The sequence below is a fragment of the Schistocerca cancellata genome, chromosome 8, assembly GCF_023864275.1.
Source record: "Schistocerca cancellata isolate TAMUIC-IGC-003103 chromosome 8, iqSchCanc2.1, whole genome shotgun sequence".
In the NCBI taxonomy this organism is placed as follows: Eukaryota; Metazoa; Arthropoda; class Insecta; order Orthoptera; family Acrididae; genus Schistocerca; species Schistocerca cancellata.
In genome coordinates, this window is record NC_064633.1 from 461,853,093 (window position 1) to 461,876,306 (window position 23,214).

Sequence of the window (23,214 nt, forward strand, 5' to 3'; positions counted from 1 at the left end):
GATATTGATATTCTAAATAATTAATGCTGTGAACACAATTTATTTTTATTTTGTTTCAGAATACCGAGTTGCACTGCATAATGTACATCTGTCTGGAATTGAAGCATTCTCATTTGGTTATGATGTAAAGTGGCCTGTGTCACTGGTACTCAATAGGAAGGCTATAGCTTGTTACCAGATGCTGTTTCGCCACCTTTTCTATTGTAAACACATTGAGAAATTGCTTTGCAGGTTTGTTACATCATTCTCTATGGTTGTCTTTCAACTTTTAAGTAAATTAAGACATTATGTTTTTACAGGAAATGCTGCAAAATGGTTCATTCGCTATATCTCTGGCAAGAAGCAAAGTGTGTCATTAGGAAAGAGACTTGAATTAAACAATCAGGCATCATCCAACTAGGAACTAATGACATGGTGACCCACAAGGTTCCATCTTAGGGCCCTTGCTTTCTCTTGTGTATATCAATGATCTTTGCACAGTAACATTATGTGTGCCAAGTTTGGTTTGTTTGCAGATGGTACAAACATTGCAGTAAATAGCAAATCAATTATATAGTCTTAGAAAGATTGCTTAATGAAATTTTATGGACATTAATAAATGGTTCCTAGCCAATTCTTTGTCACTAAATTTTGAAGTAAATAAAAGCGCGCGTGTGTGCCCATGCTCATCTTTAAAGAAAGGTTTGCATGGTTTTCTGCTGCTCAATTGTTTCATTATTCTAATAATTGCCTTTTGTTTCCTGAAAACTGTTATGGCCTGGTATACATTTCCCCAGAAATTGATACTGTACTTCAGTATTGAATGTACACAAGCAAAGTATATGGCCCTAACCCTTCCTGCACTAGTATTGTTGCAAAGAATTCTTACTACATAGTTTGTTTTTGCTAGTTTTTAATTTAGGGATGTGATATGAGCGCTCCATTTAAGATTTTCCTGGTTATGTATCCCAAGAAATTTAGTTTCATCGACAGGACTAATGATTTGGTTATCTATACGTGTTGTGCAGCATTTTTATTTTGATCTGTGTGGAAATTTTTGATTACTGTTTTTTGGGGAGTAACTATTAGCCTTTTTGTGGTAAACCATTCAGACACTTCTTTTGTAATATATTTTGCAGATGCAGTGAGATTGTCTTCTTTATTTCCTTCAATCAATAGACTGGTGTCATCTGCAAACAGTACAGGTTCAGAACCCCTAAAGTGTGACGGGAAACCATTAAGGTATACCAAAAAAAGAAGGGGATGTAAAATAGAGCCCTGTGGGACACCATGACTTAGTCCACATGGTACTGAATGGTGTACCTGGAGTTCGTTTCCTTACATGTACTTAATTTCAATTACCTGAGAACGATATTCCAAATATGATTTAGTCCACGATTTGGCACACCTCTTACGCCATACTGTTCTAGCTTCCCCAGGAGTACAGTATGATCAATCACATCAAAATCTTTTGTTAGGTCCAGCAATAAACCTGAGATAATTCTGTGGTTGTCCACTGCATTTAAGGCATGGTTTGTCAGGTAGAAAGTGGCTGTTTCAGTTGATTGCTGTGATCTGAAGCCATGTTGACATCCAGAAATAATATTATTCTTGTCAAAGAATGTAGTAAGTTGTGAAAGGAACACTTTTTCAATGACTTTTGAAAAACCTGACAGTAGATACACAGGCCCATAGTTACCCATACATTGCTGATCACCTTTTTTGTATAGGGGTTCTCCTTGTGCCATTTTCAGTTGATGTGGGAAGACACCACATGATAAGGAGGAATTGCATATGCCCCATGGAGGGCAACCTGATAAAGGAGAGAGTATTTGTCTTGCCTTTATTTTTATAATCTAATCTGGAATATCATCAATACTAGTTGAATAATTACTCTTCAGTGAATTAATGGTATTTAGGAGCTCTGTTGGGCCTATTGGACTGAGAAACATGGATAAATTATGTATTTCAATAGACTAAAGTCCATGTCATATATAGGTGGATTACCAAATTTTTCCTTCACTAATTTTGCAGCAACAATTGCATAATAAGAATTGAAGCTGTTTGCAACTGCCCTAGAGCCAGTGACATTCTTGCCATCTTGCGATATTACAATATTTTTATGAGTTGTCTTCTTCCCCATAAGATCCTACACAGCTTTCCACATGGACTTAGTTTTATTGGGTGACTTCATAATATATTTGTCTTTCCCTTAATTTTTGCCTCCTTAATGACACATTTCATAACTACCTAGCATGTATGTTTTGAAATAACTAAGAAATTTGGGACTGCTGTCAGTTTTTGACTGCAGAAAAAGTTCCTGCTTCCTTTTACAAGATACTCCAATGGCTGATGTAATCCAGTTTTTGAATCAATCTGTGCTTCAAGAAATCACTTTCCTTTGTGAAAAAGCTATGTCAAAGTTATGCTTGATGTTCAAAAAATTTTCCATCTTTTCATTGGTAATAGAGGTATCATATACTTCCCACCAAGATTGTTTGCTGATTAGGTACTGGAAGTATTCAATATTTTCTGACTATAAATTCTTTTATGGATAATATTTTGTACACTGGTTGAAATGTGATTTACAGGTATGGTTAGTAATTGTGAAAGGTGGTCACTATAGCTGGTATCAAAGTTTTCTGATGTACACTTGTCCATGTTTACACATAACTGATCAAGGAGAGTGACACTTGTTTTTGTTACATCTGTTGGAGAGCTAACAGTCAGACAAAGATTGTAGGCTTTTATAATACTTAAGAACTTTTCCTTGGGAAGGCTATGCCTCAGAAAGTCAGTATTAAAATCTCCACACAATACCACTGTTTTCCTAGTTGTGTTGAGTTTGCCTAAAGTAAGATCCAGTTTTCTGGAGAAAAAAAACCACTTATGTTGCTAATAGGAGGTCTATACACACATAAAAGAATAGTTTTTTCAGACATTAACTTAACAGCTGAGATTTCAAAGCCTTTTTCACACCCTATTTTGCAGACAGAGGCTATACTCTTATAATCTACATTTTCTTTTACATATATACAAGTTCCCCCATGTTTTGATTCCATACAACAAAAGCAGTTTGCAAGGTTAAAATGCAATATTTTTAAGTATTGAAAATACTCATTTCGTAACCAACACTCACAAAAACGTAAAACTGAAACGTCTTTCCATTCACTGTTGAGGAGTATATTTATTTCATCAACTTTATTTGTTAATGACAGTACATTCTGGTGTACAATCTTGCATGTATTTGCAATTTAATTCTGCATCACATTTTTTTTTGGTGATACAGTCTATGTCTCTAAAAAATGGCTTTCGCCTTTATTATTAGCCATCGCATCTTTCTTTATGACTCATTTGTCCAAAGTACTTTGGAGTGCTTCTATTCTATACCTGCTGCGAATCAAATTTGTTAAACGACAGATTTCTTCAGCCAAAAAATTATTTCAACCAAAAAATTGTTTCCCACTGTGATTTAAATGAAGGTGACAGCTGGTATGCATGGATCAGTCTAATGTGCTTACATTTATTAAGTTCACATACAGAAATTTTTTGCATACTTCATTTATCTCTTTTTTTTTACTCTCCCTATTAATTTATTTACACATGACCAAAGAGGCTGGTCGTATCTGTGAGGTTGATTTACAGCAGCTCCATTTGTGTTGCCTAATTTGGGTAGCACACAGTCATGAGTTCACTACCTTTATCTCAGGCAATATCATTTGCACCTGCACAAATTATGAGACAGTCTTTTGAGTCAAGATTTTCACGTGATTTCAGTACGGTTTTTGTGACTTCTGCAATGCCTGCTCCTGGTTTGACAAAGGTGTGGACACTTGCATTAGTTTGTGTATCTGACACCTCTTCTGCTATCTGACATCCATGATTATTGGCAAAAATTAAGACTTTTTGTTCTTTTTTGCACACTTGAGGCCAGTCGACTGATTTTTTAGTCACATTTCTTTGTTTACAATGCGACACGTGTGAAAAATTTACATTGCACAGCTGTTGTTGTTTGTAATTATTATCTGGACTCACATGTTTCTGACTGACATTGTCGGTAGAATCATGTTTGTCATTGTAGCTATTTGATGCACGCACTTTTGTATTTCCAAGTTTTGTGCTGGTTTACCCAGTTGTTCTTCCTTTGTTTATATCATTGGTAGCCAATATTTCTTTAACATGAGTCGATGTTCCGTTTCTTGAGTTTTTACTACCATGATGTTGCAGCTGTTTCTCCATTAAGAGTACAGTCCATTTAAGTTCACTGAATTTACTGTTTTTGTAGTTAAAATGCGGATGTCATCGCAATGTTTACATATGGATATCTCTGAATGTACATTTGCCATGATTTCTTCACTAGATTTTGATCTTGTAATGATTTCGTTGGCATTTTTTGCTTTAACTTTGGAGCAGTAATGTTTTCCGGGTTGAACCATGATACCTTTTTTGCACTGAATACATAAGACTCCTTCTTCTTCTTCTTCTTCTTCTTCTTCTTCTTCTTCTTCCTCCCCCCCCCCCCCCCCCCCCCCCCTCGTGGAACTTTATTTTTCGTACACCTTTTTTCTCTGCCATATTTATTCCTTAATGAAATTTGCAACTAAAAATATATCTCTCTTTCAAACCAACAGCTCAGTTCTTGGATCAATAGTATAAGTAAGAATAATCTTTACAAAGATTTAAAGTCAGTTACTTTGGTCCACAAAATGTGTCCTTTATTCAGGAACACACATTTTCAATAATTTACCAGCAACCAAAAAAAAAGTTTAACTTCCAGTAAAGTTCAATTTGAAAGAAGCCTGAAGTATTTGTTGGTGGCCAACTCCTTCTGCTCCACTGATAAATTTCTTAGTACCAGCGACTGATGCGAGTGTGTGTTACTAATATAATAAAATAATGTGAATATTAGTACAATCTGACCAGTGCAGTAATGCAGTAATTTTAAACAAATGTTCAAAATGATTATTCTATCCAGTGTTTATTACCTCAGTTATTTACTGTGTATTCTTGTTCTTCTGTCATGGTCTACATCGTGGAGAATCTCCTCACTGTGCATCAATTGGAACCAAAAGTACCTCTAATTTAATGTAATCTGTACACATGTGATGTGGCAGTTGCAGATCATGCCTGTGTATGTTATGCATGTAGCTACCTCATGGGACTTGAAGGAGCAGTAGTTGAAAATGGATAGAGAAGTGTTCTAGCCTATCACCAATGTTACTGAATCTCTATATTGAACAAACAGTTACTGAAACTTGGGAAAAATTTGGAAATGCAATCAAAGTTTTGGAAAATCAATTAAACAGAATTTATAGTGTCTTGAAAAGAAGTAATAAGATGCATGTAAGTAAAATAAGGGTCACTGAGCATAGTTATGTAAATCATGTGATGGTAAGGAAATTCAATTAAGTAAAGAAACTAAAATTACAAGACGAGTATTGCTGTTTGGGCAAATAGTAGCTAATGATCATGGAACTAAAATGGATATAAAATCCAAATTGGCAAGAGCAAGAAAAGCTTTTCTGAATCACATTGGGGAAACTTGTATGATCTTCAAGTGATGAATTAGATATTTTACTGTAAGTGCCTTGTCATTTTATTATAAAATATTTATTTGTACTGTTTTAAATCAAAAAATCAATATGTGAAAATGGAAAGTCAAATAATATTCCAGGACACCCACTGAGGAACCTTGTTAAAAAGGAGAAATACATTTGGGTGCTGCATGCAGAAAGGTGTCTTCTACATTTTTACATAAATATGTTAACATCTAATATAAAATTCAGAGTAAGGAAGTCTTTTTCTGAAAGTACTTATGTGAAGTGTAGCTGTATATGGAAGGGGGAAACATGGACGATAAGTGGTACACACAAAAAGAGAACTGAAACATTTGAAGTGTGGTGCTGTTAAAGAATACTGAAGATTAGATGTTTACAAACGATCACTGATGAAGAACTACTGAGTTGATTTGTGGAGAAAAGAAATTTGTTGTACATCTTGACTAAAATAAGGGATTGGTTGATAGGACACTTCCTGAGGCATCAAAGAATAGTTAATTTTGTAATGGAGGGAATGGGAGGGGGATAAAAATGGTTAAGGAGGCAGCTTTAATACAATAAGTAGATCCAGCAATATTATGAAAAGTATAGATTGCTACTCACTGTAAAGATGACATGCTGAGTTGCTGATAAACACAACGAAAAGACTGTTACACATTGAGGTTTTGGCCAAAGCCTTCTTCACATGACCACTATCTCCAGCCACTGTGGCCTGACTGCAACTGCATTGAATGGAAGGAGCAATTTTAACAATGTGTATTCATGATGACAATAAACAGAAGAACAATCAGTATTCCAGTAATGAATAAGCGGTGCTGCTGCATGGTGATAGCAGTCAGAGTGGGTCAGGGCGGCACTCGAGTCACTGTTGGAGTACTGGATATTATTTGTGTTTTGCTCCCACTTTTAATACATTTTGGTAAGATTAATATTGTAATAGATTAATTTTGGGTTGCTTTGTTGAACATGCATGTAATAGTTCATTTAAAAAATGTGTAACAGGAAACAAACTGATGTTTTCTGTTAACAGTAGGCATTCCATGACACATGCAGTGAGCAGTTTTTGTTTGGACTGACTCCACATACACGTTGCAAAAACAAAATTGCAAATGTCTGACGAAACGTCAGAGAAAAAGGGCATGACGACTTCTAGGAGAGACATCTTGTATATAGTGTATTCATAATGTATTTAACACATCACTATTGCAAGGCACATTTCCAGACAAACTGAAATATACTAATTTAAAACTCTTATCTAAGAAAGGGTGTTAGAAAGATATTAATGCTAATCAACTGCTCTAATTGCCTCCTCTTTGAAGGTATTGGAAGATTGTGTGTGCAAGAACCATAACAAATCTGTCAAAATAAGATCGTAAGTCAGTTGGTGTAAATTTCAAAGCATTCTCTCTACAGAACATGCCATTTTTCAATTCACAGGTCATATTAAATAAAATTTAAATGACAAAATGTTACCAGCTGGTACTATCTGTAAGTCGTCAAAAGTATTTAACTAGGCAGCTTACATATTCCCCAAGAAGAGCAATACTTGCAATTCAGTAGTGCACAAGGCCTGACCACACCATTAGAAATAATGTGCAAGAGTAAATCAATAAATGAAACAGACTATTCTAAATTCGAAAGTGTTTGTATTGATAAGGACCTGAAATGGCAATCACATATTACTGGTTTTTTCTTAAACATCTTTGTTCTGCAGCATTTGCAATGTGGATGATATTTAATTTTGTAAGCAAAATTGTTAAAAAGTTGTGTTTTTGTATTTTCATTCACCAATATATTGCATCATTTCATGGGGTAATTCGTTATTGAGGAAATAAGTATTTATTATACAGAAATGTCTAATAATGATAATATGTTATGTCCCCTCTAGAAACTCAATCAACTTTAAACAGTTGAGCATAACAACCACCTACCAGTACATTTGCTTCTTTATGAAGTTGATTGTCAAGAATCAGTTACAGCTTGAAAACGTAGGTCGCTTACCCAGTGATGTAGAGAATTTAACAGATAATAAATTTAACTCTAAACATAAATGGAAATCATATCTGCCTGATCCTATCTTCTAATCCATAGTAGAATTTTTGAATGTGTAAGTATGGTGTGTGTGTGTGTGTGTGTGTGTGTGTGTGTGTGTGAGAGAGAGAGAGAGAGAGAGAGAGAGAGAGAGAGAGAGAGAGAGAGAGAGATAATGAATGTTACTATATGGAAGGGAAAAGGGGGAGGGGGAGGGGAGTCGCAGAAAACAGTCACATAAGTGATCGGCTGGTTGCCATATTTTTCTCTGAGAAACTCTATCATAATTGTACAAATTAATTTGTTCCACATCATAGTTAGAGAGATCATGTTTATAACCCATGGAACATGTAAATAACTGACTGTTCTCTTGGAACTGTGCCAGCAGCTATATGTTGAATATATTACATTATTTTGTAAGTGTCTTTTAATTGTGCCTGTCTGCAACTTAGCGTGTTATCTTATGGTAAGTAGCAATCTGTCTTTTCCTACATTGTCAATATATCACACATATATTCATGCCAGGAGGGTTTGCAGTTAGCAGATATTATATCATTTATATCAGAAGCAACAATTTTGTTAATAGGCCACTGTCAATTTGACCCAAGACTAAACAGTAGATGTAGGTCTAGCTCTTTCCCAATGGTGCTTGTGAGATAAAAGTGTATAATGCAAGGCATCAGAGTAAAAGAATGCTCCGCATTCTCTCCACTGCAAGGTGTCAATGTTTTTACCTTCCTAAACCAATGATAATTACTCAGGAGGTGTGGCTGAAATTGGGTTTGTGCGGGTTCTTATGCCTACAATAATGCTGCTCACAGGATAACCAGAACACAAGCATGTGTTGAAGATAATTGGTTATAGACACATCTAAATATATCTGGCAGCTCTGATCTGATTTCCTTGAGTTTTTGGCTTCTCACACAAGTAAAAGAAACCATTTATGACCAATGTTGATGTGTGCAAGCCAGAGTAAGGAGAGGCCCATGAAGATGATTTAAACTAAATTAATCTTACGGAAAGAGTCATGCGATGTACTATGTCTTTTTGAATTCAGTGTTCTTACATATATTTTTAAGTCATCAGGCATTGAGCCTGGTTTTTATTATTTTCTCATTCATTGTCACACTCATAATAACCAATAATGCCATGGATTGAAAAAGATGCTGTTGTAAGTCTGTAAACTATAAGTCTGTTAGATAATATGTTTCAAAATTCACTACTGTTGCACAACATTCATAAAGCTGTTCAACACAATATTCACTAAACTGTAGGACCTAAGAGTTATTACACATTTTTCTATACATAAGATTTGATTAACAATCACCTCTAAATATTGAATGTCATGATACCTGTGTAGAGATAAATGAACAATGCAGTTAATTTTAAATTTCATCACAGTGAATTTAGCGCTTCTGTTTCAGGGTTTGGAAGAAAAACAAAATGGCTAAGCTGTTTTCCAATAAAGCCCTGATTATGTACACTCCAGCATTCGCCCTTCGAATGAGAATGCTTGATTATGTACAGAATCTTGAGTACTACATGATGGTTGAAGTAATTGAACCAAATTGGGTAAACTTTCTCTCAAACATCAGCAAGGTATTGAATATCAATTTTTACAATTAATTAAATATTTTATTGAGCACAGTAATTTTATGGAACACTTCTGGAACGAGTCTGGCTGAGCTGTTGTGTTTTAAAATGGTATTCTATTTTGTCTAAAAATTCCAGTAACGATGGCTGGCCCTCTACATAAGAAATTAAATATTTCTGGATGAAAACTTTCACTTAGTATATGAATTTTAATCTTTGTTACCTACTAAAATTCTGTAGTTTACAGCTTTCCAAACCTGAGAAAGTCAAACCTTACATTGAAATTCATGCTTCAAAAAAATAATGCTATGAATAAGGGAACTGTCAGCATATTAAAGATGTCTTTGTTCAAATCATAATCCAGAGCTAAATTTCAATCAGTGACAGAGATTAAATTTGTTGCTTTTTAGTTCACACCTAAACAAGCAAGCAGTTGGTAACTTTACTGTGCTAAGGTGTAATGAATGAAATTTAAAACAAATTTGATTTGAAAGTGTATAGTTTACTAGTTTTGTAATATCTATTGGCAATGTTAACTTTTCATCACTTTAGATGAAACTGTTTACACAGGCTCTTCATTATGGTCTTCACTGAGGGAGTGGTGCAAACATTTAACATTACAAAACCAATTTAATTGAGTTCTCCATGAATAATCATGCATACTAATCTTGTACTGCTCTCAGTTTTAGTTCACTTTCAAAGACGGACAACTATACTGGAAAATCCCTTTGAAACAGCAGTTCAAGTACAATTATGTGGCTCTATTATCAACATTCTTAATTGTGTGGATTATGGCATCTCTTTATGCACTTTGCCATTTGATCTCTTGATATTCATGCAGCCATGTCTGTCCTTCAAAGCTTTCCTTAATGTTCCTATAGACAGTATTTAGCTCTTGAACTGGTGTTTATTTTGTAATAAATATGCAACCAGTCGCTTTTTTATGATTTTTCAGTAGCTCGAAAACATGTTCATGGTTGAATAAATCATAAAAAAGCGACTGGTTACATATTTATTACCAAATAAACAGCAGTTTAAATCACAGTCACAGTTTGTCATCCACAATGGATATACTGAAAGTATTTAGCTTTTCCCTAGTTGTGTATGGATTTACAGCTTTGCATTTCTCCTCTAGCCATTTCCAGTGTACCACTTTGCTTCTGTTGATCTCTTTTTTTAATCATCTGTATTCTCTTATGACTACTTAATTCGTCATCTTTTTTATATTCTCTCTTTTCATCAGTTAAATTAGATATTTCATGTGTTGTCCAATAATTTCTATTGGGACTTACCTTTTTGCCTATTTGATCCTCTGCCATGTCCATTGTTCCATCTCTCAAAGCTACCATTTCTTCTTCTATTATATTCCTTTCCCCTGGTTTTGAATGTTAGGAGTGATTCAGTTGTGCTCTGTCAAAATTCTACCAAGCAGCTTCCTCTTCAGTTTATTCCCCCAGTCTGTGATATGCTATATTTCCTTCTCTTCTCTATTGCTGAATCCTAGTTATGCCTAAATTTCCATCTCACTTTACCACCTGAATAAATTCTTTTATTTCATCATACATTCGTGCAATCTCTATATGTATGTATACTTTGACATTCACACTTATGTGCTTGGCAGAAGATTCATAAAACCACATTTAGACTATTTATCGACCATTTGTCTCTCAACTAATTTGTGGTAAAAATGGTCATCTAAATATTTGTGGGAGATCAGTTTCTCATACTTTATTACCATGGTCATTTCTCCCTCTGTAGGGTGGGAGTCAACAAAATGCCTCCGATTTTTTTTTTTTTTTTTTTTTTTGTGAAAGCTCTTGAAGCTTTTTAAATAACACAAATGTTAGTAATGTTCTACAGTCTTATTCTCCGTGCCAATGTATTTATTTCTCAATATAGCCACACTGGCGATGAACGCATTTCTACTAATGAGAGACCAGTTTGTTGATATCATCACTGTAGGACATTTGACTTTGTTGTCTGAGCCACAACCATCTATGCTTGCACCGCTTTATCACTGCCGAAGTGAGGACCTTGAATATGTTTTTAATTTTTGGAAACAGATGAAAATCAAATAGGATCAAGATGGTGCTATATGGAGGATGATCGATGACAGTGAACCCAAGGCATCGGATTGTTGCAGATGGCCTGGAGTTGTCATGCCAAAGGAGATAGTGCTCCATATGTGGACTAACTCCTCAAATTCAAATCTCAGTTACAGCATTCTGTTTCTCACACACTGACATTGGTACGTTACACACCACCATGTTACTTGCTACAATTCCAAGCCATCTAGTGATAGATAGCTGCAAATATGTAAACACGAAGAACAAAGATGTCTTTAAGAGTTCGTGCTTTTATGAGGTTCTCACAGTACACCAACATAGTTACATTAGACACTGCCATGTTACACACTACACTTAGGAGGCCTCTACCACAGAGGGTTGCAACTTGTGTGAGCAAAGTGAGAAAGTTGACCAAGTAATGAGCATGGCATTTAATAACTCATCTGATCTTGAGAACGGAATAAAAAATTCAGAGGTATTACATTTCAGCATGCTCTCATATTTTCACACTTGGGGAAGAAAGTTGGTTATGAAAATTTCATGAAAAGATTTCTCCACATTGAGAAACACCTATGTTTTACTTATAGCCACCCCACCTTGTGTATCATATCTGTAGCACTCTCTCTCATATTTCACAATAGTACAAAATGAACTGCTCTCCTCTGAACTTTTTTGATGCTGTCTATCAGTCCTTTCTGATAATTGTCTCCTGTACAACACAGCAATACTCCAGAAGAGGATGGACAGGTGTAGTGTAGGCAGTTTCTTTAATAGATTTATTGCATCTTCTAAATGTTCTCCCAATAAAACACAGTATTTGGTATGCTTTTGCTACATTATTTCTTTATGTGATGGTTTCAATTTAAGTTGTTCATTGTTGTAATCCCTAGGTATTTAGTTGAACTGGCAACCATTAAATTTATGTGGTTTATTGTGTAATCTAAATAGGATCAATTGCCACTTTTGAATCATTCAGATATGTTGTCTAAATTCTTCTTGTGACGTTATAGACAGTAAAAGACAGTGTTATCTGCAAACAATTTAAGAGGGCTGCTCAGCTTGTTGTTTAAATCATTTATGTAGATCAGGAACAGCAGTGGGCCCATCAAACTTCTTGAGGAACCCCATTAATCACTTCTGTTTCACTCAGTGACTTCCTGTAAATTACTACAAATTGTGACTTTTGACAGGAAATCACTTATCTATTCACAAAATTGAGACTATACTCCATTGGCACATGGTTGGATTAGAATTTTCTTGAGAGGAACAGTTCCAAAAGTCAGTTTGAGATCCCAACAGTATCACTCATTTATCCATATGAATAAAGAGCCAGTTGTGTTTCATAAGAACAATGTTTCGTGAATCAGAGCTGATTGTGTGGCATTTCATAATGTTGGAACACAGTATGCGTTCCAAAATCCTACTATAAATCAAAATTCGTGATATAGATCTGTAATTCATCAGATTACTCCTACTTCCTTTCTTTTTCATTGATGTCATCAGTGCAACTTTCCAGACTTTGGGTGGATCTTTTGCTGAGCAAGCACATTTATATGATTGATAAAAATTGAGCTATTTCATCAGTATATTCTGAAAGGACCCTAATTGGTACACAGTCTAGACCAGAAGACTTGTCTTTAAGTGACTTATGTTGTTTCACTGCTTCCAAATGACTCGTGTTGGCAGCTGTTTGATTCAAATCCTGAAATAGTTACTTAGGTGGATGAGTTTTGGAAAAGCCTGTTTAGTAACTCCACTTACGTGATGCTGTCATTGGGAGAACTACCATTTCTATCACACATTGAAGATATTGTGTCTGGCCACTGGTATACTTCACATAAGATGACAATCTCTCTGGATTGTTTGCCACATTTAGAGACAGAGTATTCGTGTGGAAATTATTTAAATCATCTTGCACTGAAGTCTGTGCTATGTCTCAAGCTTCTATAAAGCAATGCCAGTCTTGGAAATTTTGCATTCTCTCTTGTGCTTCTGCAGCAGTGTCGGGATATTTTTCTGTACCATGGGGAATCTGTTCCGTTATTTTACTTAGTATGAAACCTTCAATTGCCATGAACAGTCATTCTCTGAATTTCTGCCACAAGTGTTTGACGCTTACATACTTAGTTTCATAAGAATGGACACATGCTCTTAGAGCTGGCCGGGGTGGCCGAGCAGTTGTAGGCGCTACAGTCTGGAACCGCACGACCGCTACGGTCGCAGGTTCGAATCCTGCCTTGGGCATGGATGTGTGATATCCTTAGGTTACTTAGGTTTAAGTAGTTCTAAGTTCTAGGGGACTGATGTTCTTAGAAGTTAAGTCCCATAGTGCTCATAGCCATTCGAACCATTTGAACATGCTCTTAGGAAGACGTCAAGCAAGTTTTTATCAGCTATTTTAAAATAGATATAGTTTGTACTTATTTATGGTGGGTTTGGATGTTGCAGTGTTAAGTCTCACTACAATAGCCTTGTGGTCACTAATTGTGTCCATTATGACACTCTACTTGTTCAGTATTGTTTGTTGCTAAGAGATGTAGTATGTTATTGCAACCATTTACATTTCATGTGGGCTTCTGAACTAATTGCTCAAAATAATATTTGGAGAAAGCATTTACTAAAATTTGGATGATGTATTATGCGTACCACTGTCTTTAAACATATATGTTTGCCAATGTGAAAGGGTAAATTGAAGTCACCAACTACTATAATTATATGAGTTAAGCATCTGTTCAAGATGAGACACAAATTTTCTGTAAACTTTTCAGCAACTAATTCATCTGAGCAGGGGTTCAGTAAAAGGAATGAACTGCGTAGCCTGTTTTCAGAGTGACATTTCTCCATGAAACCACACATTTTAAATAATCTATTTAATTTTAATTCCTGAATCCTAATTTTTGCCAAATAGCTGCATTTTTATGTTGTAAATATGGATATAATGGAAACGAAAGTGTGCTCCTTAGGAAATGGTAGATAATGCATTTTGGGTTTTGTAATTGTCACTTACAGCAAAATCACTGAATTTTTCTGTTTCTCACCATTAAAATTAGGTATAATGTTTATCTGTGTAATGTAAAAGATCAAATACAATTTACATCAAGTGAAGCACTATTTAAATTGTTGTTAAAAAAGTATATTCAGCCAAAAAATGTTGAAGATAAGTGCTAAATTTCACACAAAGAGTTTGTCATTATTTGCTGGGAACAGCATTCACTTAGACTGCAAAGAAAAGACCTTGTTATAAAGTGGCATAGCATAATGTCCATTGGTTACTGTTAATGTACTTAAAAGCTGACTCACGTCATCCAATTTTTTTGCTTAAGGCTTCAGTGACTCCACATCAACTACAAGAGATGACTGTTACTTGCCTCTTTTGAATTTTGTAAGCTTACATATTGCAAATAAGTCAGAATAATATTCTTTGCAAGAGACAGACTTCGATTGCATGGGATCGTTCTCATGTCAGGTGTCTTGAAATTTGTTTTTGCCTTGATGACTGAACCAACTCCAAGTTACCTGTTATCAACCTGCCAGTTGACGCTAAGAATATGCACCTGGTTCATCTGATGGAAAACTGTACGTTACTCCTCTGGTAGAAACACAAGTTTGGTTTTTTAAAATAGTTTTTCCACCCTGCCAAAAGCCCTATCTATCAGCAAATAACTGTGACCACACACAGTAAATGTAGTTTCAAAAACGACATTGGATGTGTCTGAAAATTTACTTAGCTTCGATAACACACAATTTTTTGTTCTGTCCAGCACAACCATCACAGAATAATTTAAATTTTCTGATTTACGGTTTGTCTTTACAGAAGTTTGTTAAATGGTGGAATAGTACACTGGCAACTTGTGAATTCCCCTGATTGGCATCACATTCAGTCCAAGTGTAGAAGTGAACATCAAGAGCATTCTGCTTAGAATGAGAGCCATACTGTTGAATGATGCACAAATAAAACTGCCTTTTTGACGAGAGTAGAATGCCTCACCCAATGCAGTACAAGGTAATGACTGATTCTGCATCATACCGAAGACAAAACACAGTATCTTCAGATAGTGGTGCCCCTGTCAAGTGATAAAATTGTTTGGCTATTTGTTTATGAACTAAAAGTTCACGAGTGATGATCTTCCTCTCATCGCTTTTCTCAATTTATTGTGCTGTTTTCATTGCTCACAGCAGCTGGAGATGAACACACAAGGGGTTACAAATCTTAGGTTGAACTGTGTCGTAAAAACTACATAGTAGAGGCCATACTTGCAAGTCATATCTTCATGTTCATCATTGTAATATCCTCAAAATATTTTCCATAGGACTCTGTTAAGATTTGTGTCAGTAATTTCTGTGTGATATCTGAAAGTAAAGTGAAACTGAATTATAACACTACAGTATATTATACTGCAGTAAAATATTACAATATGTCCTGTGGTTAGGCTTATATGGAAAATATGTTACACATTAGAAGTGCATTTGTATTTGTTTCTAAAAAGGCTACATTTAAATAAATATACTAGTTTCAGTAAATTTGCTGTAAAAGGCTAGCTTAACTTTTCCATTCCAAAACACCCTGGAGTACTTTCGAACATCTGGATATGTTCACACGTCACTTTCTTCATTCATTCCATCATTTGATAAATTTGTTGGTCTCCTCTTGCCCTTTGTATGGCTGTCTGAAATGCAGCTAAATGTTGCACTTATTGTGGATCATTCTAAGTATGCTACAAAAGGCAGCACAACATAATTTTTCATTATCCTCAGAAAGCATCCACTCAAACATTGCCTTTCTGGACTGTTGCCTTTGTGGACTGTTGCCTTTGTGGACTGTTGCCTTTGTGGACTGTTGCCTTTGTGGACTGTTGCCTTTGTGGACTGTTGCCTTTGTGGACTGTTGCCTTCTCTCGTGCTTGCAGTTTTTTCTACCAGAATAGCATTGTTAATAAAAGTGTTCTGTGGAGGTTTATATTTACGACCATAAAACAATGCATCAGAGCTTTGGTAATCTTCTCACCAAAATTGTACTGCTTGACAACATTCAACATTGTCTTTACAAACTAGTGCAGGCTGATGACTATCACAATCACATTGCCACATTTTATGTTTATTCTTCTGTCGTTTTGATATATTACGTGGCCTTTGTCGCATTTGAACCTGATATTCCCTGTATTTCTTCTTAAAATGTGCCTATGTTACAAAAAATCAAAATAATCAACACAGAACTGAACGAGTCAATACTGGTCCCGTATGTAGTCAACAATAAACTTTTACAGAACTCTACATTAGACCGAGTATATGACAGAAAACTGTTTCTGTCAATGTCCACCAATACTAAATCACAGCAACTATCTACTTCAGTATCATTACAAGATAAAATATTTGTAACAGCAACAAATGCACCAGCACCTTATAGCAGAAATCAAGGAATCTGTAGCCTAAACAGTCACAGAACCATCTAAGCCTCTGGTTAAGGCCCTCCACTCATCTCTGTATGAAATGTCCATAATCCATTCTGTCATTGATGCTAAGGATGGTGAGCACCACCTTCATGTTGCAAGCAAGACTTTTCACCACTACACATAGCCATCAGGAACCAGAGAGAATCTCTTATGATCCAATGATTCAAAGTGACACACATTGTTAGCACAGACATGAGCCACCATCTGCAGTTGACTGTGCTTGTCATGACAACGGGAAGGGTTCATTCAACATCTGGAATGACTCTCCCCCAGTATGCACATATAGTGACACTGGATTTCTTCCTCATCTTAGCAGGCGTATCCCTAATGGGCTCCATCAAGCAGTTAACACTGCAGCTCCAAATTACAAAATTATCCCATCCTCTGTGAATGCTCATAACTTGCAAGCCAAGAGGTTTTCTCTCAAATGGGGTAAGTGACTGCAACTGGCTCAGGATCTTTATTGGATACAGACAGTGCCTGAAATATGTTTCTCAGACAAACTGGAGAGGCTTTTCGGTCATTTCCTCGAAAAATCTGCTGCACTTTGTAACAACCTCCATCTTGACTATCATGGAGGGGTCAGTGCACACCCTGGAACTAATAGGCATACAAAATTTGTTCTTCTGTGGTGAGTGTTAACTTCGTGTCTGTCTTAGCTACTGTAATGTTTTCCCTATACTGTTTGTAATATCTTACCTGAATTACTAATTTTTTGTTCCTTATTAGACCCACTCCTGTTTTACTATTATCTATTTTTGTGTTGACTGCCTTGCTCACCTGACCAGAAGTCCTGCTCTTCCTAGCACTGCACTTCACTAATTTCTGCTATATCTACCTTCCATGTAGTCATTTCTCTTTTTAAATTTTCCATCATACTTATCCAGTGACGGTAACTAATGTTCTGTACTGTGACTTACAGAATTCTGGTGTGTTTTCTTGCTGATAACATCCTCCTGAGTAGTCCCCATCCAAAGATCCAAATGAGGGACAACTTTACCTCCTGAATATTTTACCGAAGAGGATAACACCGTATTAAGCCATGAATGGCAGTTCTCGGTATAATACTAAAAATCAAAATCCATGCTTGTACCCCACATGTGAGGCTAGCAGTCTTTACTGTCTCAGCCATTGTCTAAGTGCTGACTGTATAAGTCACTGAGTGAAGATAAATTTTGATCTTAGTTCATTGAACCCAGTTTACAAATTTGCTTTGTTGTATAACACTTAACTTGGATAAACTGAACAAAGTTCAGTATTGATCTAAATTAACAAAAACCCCAGGTAACCACTAAATCAGCTATTGACATGATTATAATGCTTTGGCTGCAGTATCAGTCATACATCGTAGATACAGAGTATTTATTATTGGAGGCTACGTGTTTTCATGATAGAGGCATAGGAAGAAACTTGTCCACAGCTTTAAAACGTTGAAACTGTCAGATTTCCATCATGAAGTAAATTAAGACATAATTGTGTGTTAAATGCTCTTCAACACAGAAGTGCATCATAAACTGCCTGTAGTATGAGCATTTTCTAAGAATTTCTCACAACACAAAACTGCCAGGAAGTTGGAAAATCTGTAACTGTTCTATTTTCTGTGTATCGGGATGGGCTCCATTGCCATTCAGAAGGTGTCCCAAGATTGTTATTATATGGGTGATGAAGATGGATTTCCTTGGAATCAGACAGAGTCCTATGGTCTGAACAGACTTCAACATGGTCGCCAGCTGGTTTAGATGTTCTTCAAATGTCTTTGAAAAGAACAGAATGATATGCAGACAGCAAAAACATGTTATCCATTTAAGGTATTGAAACAGGTTGACCATCATACATTCAAAAGTTATTGGAGTGTTACGCATTTCAAACGGCATAAATTTAAACATATGGAGGCAGTCAGGAGGTATGAAAGGAATCAGGCTTGTCACCTTGATTTGCAAGTAGCCTATCTGCATGCCCATAGTTGAGAAATACTATGCTACTTTCAAGCAGTCTAGTGTGTCATCAGTATGCAGCAATGGATAGATATCATCATCAGTGATTTTTGTTCAGTCATTTGTAATTGACACAGAAACACCATCTGCCATCTTTCTTCTTCACAAGGACCACAGGAGAGGACCAAGAACATGTCATCTTGTAGCATCTTCTCCACTTCCTCCCTAATTATCGTATCATTCACCCTGCAACACTCAATATGAGTGCTGACTGATTGGTGGATAATCACCAGTCTTAAGATGGTGTTTTGCCATGGGCTGCTTTTCCTGTCTTTTCTCCACTATAGATTTGAACGCAACAGAAAACTGACACAGAAGTGCTGTCACTCGCCAGTGCTGTTCTTAGTGAGGCCAATGTTTTATTGGCAGATAGTAGCTGCTTCCACTGTTGTCTGTAGTGGTAACGCGAGCTTGATTCTTTGTCGATTACACTAAGCTGCCCTTGCTGGACTGGATTGAGTGTCTCTGCATGCGCCTGTGCGTGCGCGCGCGCGCGTGCGCCCACACACACACACACACACACACACACAGACACACACACACACACACAGACACACACACACACACACACACACACACACACACACACACACACACACCTATCTTAAGGGATGAGTTGTGGATGCTCATGACAATTAGTGATCAAAATTCTCCTTAACCATTTACAGTGCTTATAATTGTCGTAGGCACGCAGATACCTTTTCTAGCCTGAGTAGGTTTTTGCAATTGACAAATTCTTCACAGTTTAACTGAGCATCTTGTTTGATGACCTGGGAATGTGTCTCATAGATGGTGGTGGGATGATAATGTTTTCAGTGGCAAACAAACTCCCAGAGCAATCTTTATGGATCTTTGTTAGAATAGATTTGTCAGTCTGGGGCTTTGATCATCCACAGTCTATGACTGCCTATGACACGCAGAAGTAGTCCCATCTGGGTATAACATTATGACTACAATCTGGTAAAATGACAAATCTGTAGGGCTATGTTTCGTCATTGGTAGTTATTCTTTCAATTAATGTTCCTGTTGGCTTGCAATACATGTTCGTGTTGGCTGGGTATATTCCGATTTGTGACCTTCAGCAAAAATGCTTTCATATCGTGGAACATAGTCTTCTATAGCTGATGACGATAAACATCCAACATTACAGAAAAGGGTGTCGCTGAGTCAACTAGCACTAAGACAGGTTGGCCGTCAATAATGACGTTGGTAAGATTTCCTGAAATTATGGTAATGGTCGTCAAAGGAGAATTAGGTTGTCACCTCACTTGTGGGTGGCTAGTTGCCTAGGTGGTATCTTTGTATGGTGACTGGGAACTGTTGCAAGGTTTTTGGGAGCAACATTGTATGGGGTACAGTGATGGGCTTCATTCCATGGGTCATCTGTAATTGTCTGCAGTTGACTGACGTGAATATAACTGTTGTGATGGCTGACATCTGATGCCATAGTATCCATTGATAAGTCAGTTCTTTTTCTGCTGTAGTGTATAATGTGTTTGGGGTGTCCATAGTGGAACCACCCTGGCATGTCGTCCTGTGTCCTCCAAATGTCTCTTCTTCTATGGAGCATTACACCTGTTTTAGGAGTTAGTAATACCTGTGTTGGTAGAGTGCTGTGTTGTTGTTTGATGGCTGTGGCATAAGTCTGACTTGGCCAAGTCCATTTTTGCTGGTGCATTTAGATGGTATCAGAGATTGGTGCTAAAGATCAATACAACTCTTCTCCACCATTCTGTATTACCTCCTGATGTTTTGGGGTTTCTCTCTCTCTTGCTTACTTGGCCTGACAATTCTGGTTGCCATAAAATTCTGTACCTCCTCTCTTTCACTCTGGCATATGAGGGAGGTGAGGTCATGGTGATCTCCCACAACTGCTGTAATGATCATATTCAAGAGTTGGTCTTCTTCTTTTGTCCATGGTTGTTGTGATTTTCTTTACCAGAAGAGTTTGGTATGTTTCTTCACCAACTTCTTTTATCAAGTCTGAGATTTATCAGCTTTTGTCATATTTGGATTCATAATGTGACATTACACCAAAACATTCTGTTTTGGCCTGATGCATGTAAAGACTGTGTCATTTTGCCATGATATTTGGCTTTGCTCTCAAATTGTTCTTCTTCTAAGCGGACTTGATACTGATTGTTGCCAAATGTATTCTTTAATTCTGCCGGGAATTTATCCGGCTATTGAGCTTCTCCTTGTTGTTCTCGAACTGCAGCTGGGCTGCGCTGTCACAGTAAAAGTACACATTTTGTATTATACCACCTGTTCTACGTGGCAACTTGGTTGAATCCATTCAGCCATTTCATTGCATTCTGACTATTGTCTCTGGAAACACCAATTGATGCGTTATGTGCAGTTGATTCACTGCTGACTTATAATACATTGGTCTCCTGAATATACGGATTGAAGGAATGCTGTACTGCCTGTATTTTTGTTGTTGTACACCTGGGTGATGACATTGTGTGTTGCCTAATTGATGCCATGGTGACTTAGATGTTTTGAAGTACAGCGAGTCTCCACTAAACACTCATGCTGAAGTCACACTCAAATTCAAATTTGAAGGCAAAGTTACCAGTGAAATACAGTGTCTCTCAAAAGGTATGGTACAACTTTGATGTGTTATAGAATCCAAATTAATTGAGATATGCCATTCGATCAGTTTCAGTATGTGCACCTTTGGTGACGTGCACAACATCCAGTCTGTATTCAAGCTATATCCAAACTCGGCACAACATATTCTGATCATCCCCACCCTCCTGTTGCCCAATATTGAACTTAGTGATGTTTGGAGTAAGTTAGTCACATTTTCACAGCACTTGCCACATTAAGATAGTGCCTCACTGCAGCGAGTTAATAATAGAAACACTCATCCTTTTTGTTACTCTTCTTTGTTGTATATTGATGGCCCATTGTTCTCTTCCTTTCTGTGGTTCATCTTTCTGTAATTGTCTGGAGGATGATCGGGTTACTACTTCAATAACAATATGAAATCGGGTGGACTTTCTGCAGAATTACACATATATTTTCAGTCAATTTGTTTCACATAACAAATCAATAAAATACACATAACTTGTTCTCCATCATTGAACTTGTGACTCGTACAACCATCTGCCCAAAAGAACAAAGATTTTTCTTCAACAATATGCAGCAAAGAAATTACTGTCAAATATTGATCTATTTATGCAAAGTACTTTTTGGAACGTTCATTTCGTAAAAAAAAGAAAAAAAATCAAATTAATTGTCTATCTTGTTTTGAGAAGTCCATAATCACGTTGTAATTATATTAAATATTTATAAACATTGACATTTAAAAAGTTTTGCATTTTTTATGTCTTAACTGCGGTATTGTTCATTTCATACGATCCAAGATCAGGTAGTTCATGTATCTCACTAAAATGAGTTTTTTTACAAAAGCCCCTCAAAAATTTTGGAAGCATGAAATATGACAAAGAAATTGATATAAAATAATAAAACTGGTTATCCCAATGATATTTGGATTATAACAAATTAATATTAAATGGTTCTTCATTACATGATATACAGCATTTTGACTTCCTCAGCATCACCGTTTCATTCAAATGAGGTCATGAACAAAATTTCATTTCATTGAGTTCTTTTCTCATAAATTTTCGAAAACAATTTCAAAGTCTACCTTTTACCTATTCTATCTCTCTCAAATTATTACCAAATATCATGTAACATATATTGGATAAGCAAAAGGATGGCACAGATAATAGTGATTTTATCATATTGACAGCAGAACTTATATTTCATGAGAATGTCTGTATACCGATATTTATAAATCTGTCTTTAGTAGATGAAATATCATTGATTGGTAATGTACTATGAGCAAAAGAAAACATCTTAGTCCAAAAAATAACATGGAAATGATTTCACTATGTGTTAAGGCTTTAGAGTCAGCAACAAGATGTTTATTACAGATCAGTTATTTCTTACCAATACTAACTCTCTCTCATGTCAGTGCCATGGAATCATACAATTTTTAAATAAAATTCAGATATTTTCAACAAATCAGACCCAGCTCAAGCTTTCATAAACATCAACTTCCTTATAGTCATTTCTCAGCATTTTCTACAGCATACCATCATAAACAAAAGTACAATGCATTTCACAATAGAGTACCAATAAATCCTTAATATTTCATTTCCCTAACATCATTATAGACCTCATAAACTTCACATACTCATTATAGTTCCCAAAACAATAAACCGTCATCTCTCCCAGAACTTCATCTCAAAATAAACCTCACCAACATCACAAAATAATTCACAAAACCTCATAATACCATCAATATGTCTCAAAGAGAAAAATTGCTCTGCATTGTATTTCTTGTATTCTAGTCAGAATAATACAATTAGTGTTATAAACAAAAAAACAAAAAAAAAGTTAATCATTAACTTCACACAGGTCTGAAAAACAACACTATCCATTATGCCTTTCCCTTACAAAGATACCAGAATAATGACTGAACTGACTTAGCTTATAAATGTTGTGACTCACTGATCTTTCAAAGTGCCGC

The 23,214-nt window shown here is 36.1% G+C and overlaps 1 protein-coding gene across 2 annotated transcripts in view; it reads left to right on the forward strand.

The window, feature by feature from the left end:
- The window catches only part of LOC126094946 (gamma-tubulin complex component 2-like), a 202,248-nt gene that overhangs the window by 134,029 nt on the left and 45,005 nt on the right, over positions 1-23,214 (forward strand). For both annotated transcript variants that reach the window (XM_049909597.1, XM_049909598.1), the window contains exons 11-12: positions 60-231; positions 8,993-9,167. In XM_049909597.1, the coding sequence (XP_049765554.1) occupies positions 60-231; positions 8,993-9,167 (347 nt within the window). The remainder of the gene's footprint in view (positions 1-59; positions 232-8,992; positions 9,168-23,214) is intronic.